General features: G+C 38.4%; 1 protein-coding gene across 6 annotated transcripts in view; it reads left to right on the top strand.

Annotated features, from left to right (window-relative positions):
• The window catches only part of LOC109819631 (protein phosphatase inhibitor 2), a 9,911-nt gene extending 6,822 nt beyond the window's left edge, over positions 1 to 3,089 (top strand). For 5 of the 6 annotated variants that reach the window (XM_020385415.1, XM_020385416.1, XM_020385418.1 and 2 more), the window contains one exon: positions 2,612 to 3,069. In XM_020385415.1, the coding sequence (XP_020241004.1) occupies positions 2,612 to 2,820 (209 nt within the window). In that variant the 3' untranslated portion in view covers positions 2,821 to 3,069. Of the gene's footprint in view, positions 1 to 2,611 lie in introns of all 6 variants that reach the window. The other variant, XM_020385417.1, reaches the window with a different exon arrangement.

Below are 11,670 nucleotides of genomic sequence, written 5' to 3'. Positions count from 1 at the left end.
TCATTAGAAAACAAGTATTTGATGTTAAGATCTCTAAGAGAAACACTAAGCATCAAGAAAAGAACATATATACAATGTGAATATTTTTAAATCCCGAAGAGGGGGCTAAAGTTTCTCAAAAGCAATACACAAAACTGTTTAGCAGGCTTTTTTTACTACAAGAGCAAGAGATTGTTTAGAATGATTTAGGAGTTTCCACTTGCCCTATTACTTGTATAAAAAATGGCATTTAAGTTGTGTGCGAAGAAGAATACACTAGCCAGGTTATAGACTCACAGGACAATGGGTTAATTTCGTTTAATGAGAATCTTGGTTTTGAAAGGGCCGGTATATGTCAATAATGGAAAGGATTTATACATGAACTGCAAGAAATTGGTGTAGTTATCGATGGACCTGCCGTAGCAATAGAATAAAGTTTTTTCAGAGCTATAGCTTAATATGAGAAAACCTATTTGGTATATATACATCAACTACATGGGTGCTATTTCTGCTCAGGCTCTTGATAAATCAATTTAAAAGAAGTAAATGAACTAATTTTGACCATTTATCAAGTTGGAGAAAATAATTGAAAAAAAGAAAAGAAATACACCTAAGGTGATTATGAGCTCATTGAGCTGGTAGCAATAATCTGTTTCCCTTAATAAAGAGATCTGTGGTCTAAACAAGATGAAATATTTGGGTGATAAAAAGCTAAACCACCTTAATTCGATCCAATTTCAATGGCATTTGCTGATGTCTAAGTGCAAGTCAACCATGTGGCAATGAATTTTAATCTGCTCACAGGTGTAACTTTCTAATATCCTATGAGCTATGTGTATATCAAACGAGGCAAGGAATAGAGTTGATACTTAGCCTTAGTTTCCTTTTAGATGTAAGGGCATCTTTCAGGGTAGATATTTGTTTAACTCATAAGCATAAACTTCTTAGGAGGTTTTTATTTAATTCTTTAGCATAGGCTTCATGGACCTCTGTTTCTGATAAATGTAGGGGCTCCTAACAAATTCATTTAGAAAGTGAAACTGAAGAGTTTATGAAATGTTATGGTCAGCCAGATATTTATTAATTATTGCCCTAATTAATGTTCTTATGATTCATTTCATTTATATTCGATTAAATTTTATATTACTTGTTGGCTGCCTAATGTAATCCTCTTCCTTATCCTGTAATGGAACAGACATTGAAAGGATGATTTTAAGCATGACACTAGCGAAGTTCTTTATGTCCAAACAAAGGGGGGCAAAAGTACGAATGAGTACGCTTCAATCATTTTGAGGGATATTTGTCATAGCATAATGATTATAAGGGGTTATATGGAATATTAAATTTAAGGTGGTATTTAAAAACAAAGAGGATATGGAGAAGGTATCTAGAAGAAGGGAAAAAAAGCATATTTTTTGTTATTACTCCTCACTTTCCTCCTTTTCATCTCTCCTCCAACGCCGAACCTAGCTTCACTCCTCATTGCGGCACTCTCCAGGGGGAAAAAAGAAAGGAAATCATTCTCGCACTTTCACCGTTCGAATTATCTTTACTCCGGCCAAATCGCATCCCAAATATCCAAAACGTTGTCCCAAGAAGAACCGTGCAAGTCAAACCTCAAGTATTACTGAGTGCAAATTTCATGGCAGTGGCCATGGAGTCTATGGCGTAGTGCAGGAAGGGAAAAAGAGGAAGAATAAGAATTTTTCTCCTTGGGTAGGAAGGATTTGGAAAAGGTTGAGAGAGAAGTATGCATTCATTTCTAGGACTATCTCCTGTGTTACAGTGGAGGGGGCTTTTTTAAAATTATTTTAAAATGATCTCTTTCCGTATTAATCTATTTCATATTTAGTCGGCATAACTGAAAGGGCAGAATACTAACTTTAATCCCACCAAACAGGGTCACGGGCAATAATAGTTGATGATAGTTGCACATCATAAAGAAAGATCATGTTAGTGTTTTGCAAAAGCTGTAAAAGCTATGCAGTTTCTTAAAAAATTCCTTAAACCTTTAGGCTTATGCCCAAATAAAGTTGAAAAGCTAACTTGTACAGTTCTAATAAAGAAAATCAACTTATATGCAAAAAAATATTGTGCTTGATGTTAGTATTGTTAGATCACCCCCAAATTGATTTGTTATACCTCAGCTATAAGTTACATGAAATCTGATGTCTCCATATAACCTTTGGTTTTGAACCCAAGGGAATATTGGAAGCTGATCCGAAAGTTGTGCATATGGGTTAATAAGGTCAAAGTCTGATGCAGTAATTTTTGTTGCGCACATGTGATCCAGGTGTGTATTCGAGTCTATTATTGACAATTACATCTTCTTTATATTTGTGTGTGAACATTATTATTTGTTGTTGTGAGATGATTTCATTTTTGTGTTCTATTCAATGCTGCTTATAGAATATTAATACTAGTTGTCTTCCCTAAACTTATCTGGTGTCTAATTAGTTTTCTAATTCATAGTGAAAAACTGTTAATTTGATATTTTCAAATGTTCTCTTGTTACTATTGAATATTTAGTAACAGTAATGAAGCAGTGGTTTCGTAAGTTCTCATTTGACTTCTACGATAGTGTCAATTATATACACGGAAATTGTTTGTTTAAATTGGCCCCCCTCTCTAGATTTTGAAACAGACAGAGGGAGGTTAAGTTTCAAGGAGCTTCGAAAGGCTCATTACGATGAATTCCGAAAGGTTAAGGAACTCCAGCGTTCAGGATCTCTTGTAGATGAGGAGCTTGAAGAAATGGATAATGGCGCTGAAAAAAGAAAGAAATGCATTCCTTCAACAAATGGGTCTCAAGAAAGCCAGCATGACAATAAGGAGGGATAGCAACGAAATCTTGAAATGTATGTTTAAGAGTGTCACAAAGAGCTTTAAGTTTGTGATGTGTGGGCTTTTGAAGTGTAATCTTTCCCTTTTGAGTGAAGACATGTGTGGCGAATTCCTTTCTTAATAAACAGTTCCTTTTGTAACTTGTATTTTAAATTTTTGATTTGTACCTGTTTAAACACCGACTTCTTTCAGTTTCTATTTGTTTTGCAAAATTCATTGAAAGAAAATTGCTGTATGAGTTGAGCATTTCAGGACTGGTTTGAGCTTGTTGGGGCCTGTCGTTGCTTGCATTGCTGTGGACTTCTTCACTCGAATTGCCTCTCTTTCAATTAAACTATGTTTTTCAATCAAATGAACTTCTTGAGGATGTAAAACCCAAATGTATTCCTTTAAAAATCTCTGTTCATGTTGTTACTTTTAGAAATTACACTATCCTCCCTCTGCGACGGGTAGGCCAAAATTTATAAGACAAACAGGCCTGGTATTTTTTTTAATATTATATGTTGATGGTAAGATCTAACAATTTAAGTAGAAAGACCAATGTGAAAAGTTTGTTTTCTGGGTCGATTTCGCGTCTGTGACAATTTTAATCTATCAAAATACTAAAAATGTAGCATAAGCTGCAAATCATTGCAAATAATGCTTAAGCGCAATTAGTACACAAGTCTGCAAATTATTGCAAATAATACTTTAAGCGCAAGTAGTACACAAGTCAATGCAATGCAACGACCAATGAGCAATTTAAGTAGAGAGACCAATGTGAAAAGTTTGTTTTCTGGGTCGATTTCGCGTCTGTGACAATTTTAATCTATCCAAACACTAAAAATGTAGCATATGCTGCAAATCATTGCAAATAATACTTAAGCGCAATTAGTACACAAGTCTGCAAATCATTGCAAATAATACTTTAAGCGCAAGTAGTACACAAGTCAATGCAATGCAACGACCAATGAGTAATTTAAGTAGAAAGACCAATGTGAAAAGTTTGTTTTCTGGGTCGATTTCGCGTCTGTGACAATTTTAATCTATCCAAACACTAAAAATGTAGCATATGCTGCAAATCATTGCAAATAATACTTAAGCGCAATTAGTACACAAGTCTGCAAATCATTGCAAATAATACTTTAAGCGCAAGTAGTACACAAGTCAATGCAATGCAACGACCAATGAGCAATTTAAGTAGAAAGACCAATGTGAAAAGTTTGTTTTCTAGGTCGATTTCGCGTCTATGAGAATTTTAATCTATCCAAACACTAAAAATGTAGCATATGCTGCAAATCATTGCAAATAATACTTAAGCGCAATTAGTACACAAGTCTGCAAATCATTGCAAATAATACTTTAAGCGCAAGTAGTACACAAGTCAATGCAATGCAACGACCAATGAGTAATTTAAGTAGAATAGTGAAATTTTTATTTATTTATACCCTTTAACGCTCAAAAGATCTATTTGTCAAAAAAAAAAATCGTTTTCTTTGAGGGCTAAAGAGTTAAAAAAATTTCATTCAAGGATCTATCTGCGATTATAAAACTATAGGTGGTCTCTTCGCAATTGGGCAACAGTACATGGGGTCTATCAGTGAAATTTTTATTTATTTATACCCTTTAACGCTCAAAAGATCTATTTGTCAAAAAAAAAAATCGTTTTCTTTGAGGGCTAAAGAGTTAAAAAAATTTCATTCAAGGATCTATCTGCGATTATAAAACTATAGGTGGTCTCTTCGCAATTGGGCAACAGTACATGGGGTCTATCCGCAATTAATGCTAAAAATTATCATCTTTTAAGACATAAGGTTTGTCATGGATAGAGATGTATATCCTCCTGCTTACTGTCACTGACCAACGAGGTTATGACCGTATGATGGGTATTTATTGGTCTTCTTTAGTGAGATAAGTGAGCTTAAACGGCCATTGCCTTTCAAGCACTTGAGGGTGAAAGCTTTAGAACATGGAGTCACAAATTCAATCTTTGGACATAATTTGTTAGGACTACTGGTCAAAATTCTTTAACTGCCCAAGATTGACCAAACGCCATAAAGAACTTTGCAAGGCAGTTCAAAACTAAAATGCAAGTTCCTATGTTCACATTCTAATGGACAAGGAAAGGGAGCATTGAAGTGGCAATAGTCACCAAACCATTAAAAGTTCCAACGATAATTAAATCTCTAGTATACATACAATCTACAAATATTACATGAATGCTTCTTTTCTCAAATGTCAACAATACTTATGAACAGTTCACGCAGTTCTTAGAGTTTGATTCCCTAATACTTCTAACGTTGTCGATAGACCCCTGAACGAACTTTTTCTACTCTTTTTCTCTTAGAGAAGAAGGAAGTTATCGTCCAGATGGGAACTGTCTGAATTCGACGTATCTGAATGGAAACAAAGGTGAAACTTGTCGATTCTTCTGTCCTCATGTAATTTTGGATCTTATTTACTAGTTCCAATTGATCTTGCTCTGTAAATTCCAGGTATCTATGTCCAGATTTGCATGTTGGAAAATGGCTGAATCTTTGTTTCCGCAAATCTTCTCCAGTTTTTTGACAGAACCCCAGTTCTTTTAGCATATCGGCATCAGGCAATGCAGTAAGCCTGTCTTCACCAGGAAAAGCTCGTCCATCACCTCGGTTTTCTTGCCATGATACCTGTAAGCCAATATCCACTTTTATTCATTTCTTTCAGTTAGTTTATCAAACATATAACAACCACTGAAATATGGAATAAAAGAAAGTCTTTCATGTAACCCCAACTCTGTAGGAGACTATCTTAGTTAAAAAGTCTAGTACTAAACTTATGTACTAGGTTCGAGCTGTTGTGCGCAGCGGAAATTTCGGCAGAGTTTCTGGTGCACAATAAGAGAGAAAGATCGATAAGAATTCTTGTTTCTCAAAGGGAACAAGAATCTGAAAACCTAATATCCCATCAAAGTGGGATATTTGCTCTTCCTCTCGTCAGCTCTAGGACTGCGCGTCGAGGGATCCTAAAACTATTACAATGGCCACAAACTCAAACAACCAATTTTACGTGGTTCGGCAAACTGCCTACGTCCACGGGGCAAGGAGGGGGATCTACTAATAGAGGCCTTCCTTCGCACCCCTAGGTTATTGCACAAAGAGATATATATATATAGCTGCACTATTTCGGGTGGGCCTGGCCTCTTTTGTCCGCTGGACTCATGATCTTCACGCGGTTTCTTCTCTTTTTTTTTCAACTTTGTGGCCCTCATACCCCATGCTGATCTCTTCACATAGGTGATCTCTTCACACGTTTTGTGGCCCCCACGAGTCACATCTTCATCAATTCTCCACCTCGACGAAGTTTTCTCAAAATTGAGTCGACACCAACCAAACCAAATGTCTTACTTGTTTTGTCCAGTACACCGTGAAACAATTCACGACAAGAGACTCAATCCATAACAAGTCGAGAACCCAAATAAGAATGCAAACACTCTTCAAATGTCGGTATCAACTCACCAAATCGATCTCACCCCCATCAAAATCCAAAACTCGGCTGCATCATAAAGATTGCCTACGTATCCTCTTGCCCAAGGAATCAAGCCGAACATAGTTCACCCAAATGGCCGCGAACGACCTCAATTCACTAGAAGAGTTCGCAACCCTTCTCCAATATCATCAACTCTGCGGCTGATAGTACCTCCAATGGCCTCAAACACCTCCACCTGAGGTGAACCACTGGCCATATCCAAACTGCATCTATCAGCTGCACTCGAATCAAAACCCAACTCATCATCTGCACCCAAATCCAAATGATCCCTAAGCTGTGTCACCTCAGCTGGAATCCCAAATGATACAGTATGATCTGGAGTCTCCACCCAATGTGGAGTAGCATCACACTCCACCCGCTGCGATACCTCTAAGGTTTGTCCAAAACTCTCCACCTGCTGAGAGTCAATTAGCTCCCTCATCGAAGCCTCAACCAAAGTGACACTACCAGACCTATCTTCTAATAAAGTTTTACCTCCAATCACAGCAGTTGACAACTCTAAAATAGGATGACCCAAATATGTCGAAGCCTCAGTCCAGAAACTCTTCTGTAAACCATTGCTCGACCACAAACACCGATCCTCCTCCAGTAATGCACGGTTCTCCAAATTTGCCACCCTATCTAGTTGCCCCAAGATTTCCTTTCCAACGAAGTGTCTCGAAATGCCGTGAGCTCGGCTCCAATACAGAAATAGGTCCATCTTGTACCTCCCACCAGAATGGAGTACCTTCACCTTTCTGTCTATCACACACTTCTTCAAACTGTTAGAGACTACTAGGACTTTCTCCATAGGGGATTTGGTTGCAACCCAAACACGCCTAGAACAGCCACCAACAAAGGAAACCAAACTTCTATTACCTCCTAATGATGCCCCCTTGGAAGGCCCCCAAACATAGGGCTGAGCATGGTTCGGTTCAAACCGAAAAAACCGACCGAACCGATCCGAACCGACCCGAAAAAAACGGTTTTAAGAGTAAGACGGTTCGGGTCGGGTTGACAACTTTTCAAACCGAACCGACCCGAACCGACCGAATATATTCCCAAAACTTTCAAACTCGTTTGTGTTTACCCGACCCGTCCCAAAGGGAATTGATTCATACATAACCAATGTTCTAATGAGTCAGCTCCTTTTTTTTGTCTCCACAAAGACCAAAGTCAAAGCTTGCTACACAAAGACAAAGCAAGTCCGTTACTAAAAAATTACAACGTCAGAGTCTAGTATTTAATCCAAAAGGACAAGTTACTTCACTTAAAAACAGTATACATACATGAGTAAGAATAATAAATTGAAGTGAAGTTAAAAAATAAATACATGCTGGCATAGGGTAATAAGAATATATAAAAGATAAATTGAAGTGAAGTTATACTTGATAAAGTTAGAACCGAACAAACCGAACCGAACCGCACCGAACCGATTTGCAACGGTTCGGTTCGGTTTTGAATTATAAGTGGTTCGGTTCGGTTGTTCAAATTTTGGTAAAAACCGACCCGAACCGAACCGTGCTCACCCCTACCCAAACATCCACATGAACTCCTCCAGAACGACCATTAGCACGGTGAATAGAGGTGCCACACTTCACCTCGGTCTTCTTGCTCACATCAACATGTTCACTGGACTTCAAACTGCAGGTCTTCATACCCTCTTTCAATCTATGCGAGGAATCAATACTAGAATGACCAAGCCCTAAATATCGCAGTCTAGTCGAATCAACAGAAGTCGCCAGCTCTCCACCTGTCACTATACCTCCAGTCAAGTAATACATGTTATTTCTCCTGACGCCCTTCATCAAAATACGAGAGTCTCTCGCAATCTCGAGAACCATGTCCTCAACACGAACCTTCAGACCCTCTCCAACCAAAGCTCCAATCGAGATCAAGTTCTTCCTCAAAGAAGGAACATATCTCACATCGTTTAACTCTCTAACAGTCCCGTCAAACATCTTTATGCGAATTCTTCCTATCCCAAGGATCTGGCATGCACGGTTATCAGCCATGTACACCACACCACTATCCACCAGCTTCTCAAAACTGGAGAACCATTCCCTTCTAGGGCACACATGATAGGTCGCACCACTATCCAACATCCATTCAGATTCCTCCGAATAGCTATCTGTAGGACTGATAGAAAGCGAATAAATAGAAGAGTCAGAATTATTACCATCCGATACGATGTTTGCTTCTGATGATGGTTGCTTCCCTTTTCCCTTCTGCTTATTCTTCATCCATTCGTCGAGCTTTGGGCAGTCTTTTTTCCAATGACCAGTCTCCTTGCACCAAGCACACTGATCTTTTCCAATTGTAGGATGCCCTACTCTAGACTGTGACTTCCAATTCTTTCGGTTCGGATTCTTCCCTCTTGCGACCAACGCCTCTGCTACCGACTCGGTCGAAGTCTCCTTATCCTTCTTTCGAAGCTGATAATTCACCAGTACAGCAGTGACCTCACTATACGAAAGAGATGCCTTCCCATTAATCAGAGTAAGGACGAATGTCTCATATTCCTCGTCGGGCAAGGAACTCAATAACAGCAACGCCTTGTCCTCATCTTCAATCTTGACATCCACATTCGCCAAATCCGCAAGAAGCTTTGTGTAGTGGTTCATGTGATCTCTAATGGAGGTTCCCTTCTTCAACTGGAAACGATAAAGTCTCCTCTTCAAATGCAAGCGATTTTCCACACTCTTGGTCAAATACTTGCTTTCGAGAATCTCCCAAATCTTCTTCGCAGAAGTCTCATTCATCACATCATATTTTAGATCTTGAGTCAAACAAGACCTAATCACACCACACGCCGTTCGATTCATTTTCTTCCAAACCTTCTCTTCAATCTCATCTGGCTTGCCATCTAACTCCAAGGTATCCTCCAAATTATGCGCGTTCAGCGCATCCAAAACCTCGCATCTCCATAATCCAAATTTGTTTGTGCCATTAAATTTCTCCACATCTATCTTCATAGAGTGGATATTCAAACTCTGAATGGTCTTCGCGCCAGAAACACCACCCTCGACACCCAAGCACCTTCTTTCCCCGACATTTTACGCACCAACGAACAAAGAATAGATCCAAATCTGAAAAGATAGAGTCTTTACCAAAAGATTCCACCTTTATCACCAACGAAGCCCTAAACGAGCCTCCAAATTGATCTACTCCTCCAACCAAACCCTAGATCTGGAATCTGGGCTCTGATACTACTTGTTGTGCGCAGCGAAAATTTCGGCAGAGTTTCTAGTGTACAATAATAGAGAAAGATCGATAAGAATTCTTGTTTCTCAAAGGGAACAAGAATCTGAAAGCCTAATATCCCATCAAAGTGGGATATTTGCTCTTCCTCTCGTCAACTCTAGGACTGCGCGTCGAGGGATCCTAAAACTATTACAATGGCCACAAACTCAAACAACCAATTTTACGGAGGGGGGTCTACTAATAGAGGGAAAAAGAATACAAATAGGGTTTACAATCTCTCAAACTAAACCCTCACACAAACTCTCAAATCCCTCACACAATTATCTCTCTCAAAAGGAGCCAAAAGAACCTCTGTTTTTCTTGTTGCACGCAGCCCAAGAAACCTGCCTTTGCACAGCTGCCGAAATACTTTTCCTCTCTGCCTGCGCCCTGTCTTGCACGCTGCCAAAGAAAAACAACTGGCTTCTTTTTCTCCCCTCTGCTTCCGCGTCCAAATCAGCCCCCAGAATTGCACTTTTCACCGCCTCCTGCACACCAACCTAGGGCATGAATTAAAGAGATATATATAGCATAATATTCGGGTGGGCCAGCAATCGGGTTGACCAAGAAAGCAAAGCTTTGCGCCTCCAGCTCGTGGTCGTGGGCCCCGCGAGACCTTCATGAACCTTCACGCGGTTTCCCTGCTCTTCACGTGAATTCGTTCACGTGGGTTCACACGAGCCTCCCAGGTTTTGGCTATATCGAATGTTAATGATACATTTGAAAAGGAATAATCAAGGGAATTAGTTCAACCACAGCTGAGTCAATAATCCACTTAGATTCTACAAGAAACTAAAAATAGTTCAGGAATGGATCAAGAGCTGAGGAAATAACCAGAAGTAAAACCCTGAAGGTCGGTGTATCAATCTACTAAAACTAAACCTTTCTAAGTAAGGGCACAAAGAGGGATTCCCCATCATTCAGTGTATGCTTTTGTATTATGTCGTTTGTAATATTAGTATCGTTCGATTGAAAAAATAATATCATGAAAATGTACAAGGTGAACAATCTACCAAATAACAAGAACAATTTTTCAAAACAGCCCCTTTTAAATTTTTATTTTTCAAAATCGACCATGTTTTTTTTATTTATCAAAACCGACCCGTTTTTTTGATTAGCAGCCTAATCACATTCCTAAATAGTCGGGGTTGCCAACCCCGACTATTTAGGAGGGTGTTAAACCCTAATTAGAAGCCTTAAACCATACAAATTTAAGTTCTAAATAGTCGGGGTTGGCAACCCCGACTATTTAGGAATGTGATTAGGCTGCTAATAAAAAAACGGGTCGGTTTTGGTAAATAAAAAAAAACAGGGTCGATTTTGAAAAATAAAAATTTAAAATGGACTGTTTTGAAAAATTGTTCAAATAACAACTATAAGAAATAGAATGTATATGTTAGGTATTAACCTCAAATTTCAATTTAATTTGTTTTCTTAATCTTTCTAATATGAGACTATACCCATACGTGAATCTTCAATAACCGCAACCAATTCCCAGACCTCACTTTGAGAAACCAAAAATAGTGAATTTAGGCTGGACTTCAATCAGATTAACAATAACTAACCCCATATTAGTATTTCACATCAAGAATTATAGATGTGAAATCGATAAATTTGACAATGGACCGATATCCCTCCTAGAAATTAATAAATTCTTATATCTTTGATGTCTTTTCACTGAGCATAGTTAGTGATTCTGAAAATATTGGTGAATATTAGATTAGCACCAGAAACATTTGTCCCCAAAAAATCTGTGAGATTAATCACATCAAATGAAAATAACGACAAAAGGAAATAACAGAAAATATTAAAGGAGTTCATCACAAACCTTCTTTGAGCCTCCGCAACATATGGATGCACGATTAATATATGGTCCCTTTAGCGGAGTCGCCATGAGAGAGAAAATGATGCTCTCTTAAGAAATGGCATATCTCACAATGCATTTATGTACCGTGATTCGAAAGGCGACGATAAATATGCTATTGGATTGTGAATGGGTTTTCCTCATTAAAACTTTTGCACATATTGTGCATAAAAACTTTCTATCTAAACTGATTGTGTTCAATGAATGAACATGTGGTTGGGTGGACCAAGATTGTATCCATGAAAATTTCACAT

Source organism: Asparagus officinalis, chromosome 8 (genome assembly GCF_001876935.1).
Source record: "Asparagus officinalis chromosome 8, Aspof.V1, whole genome shotgun sequence".
NCBI classification, from domain to species: domain Eukaryota; kingdom Viridiplantae; phylum Streptophyta; class Magnoliopsida; order Asparagales; family Asparagaceae; genus Asparagus; species Asparagus officinalis.
Note: the sequence above shows the minus strand (reverse complement) of the source record. Positions and strands in the feature narration are given on the sequence as shown.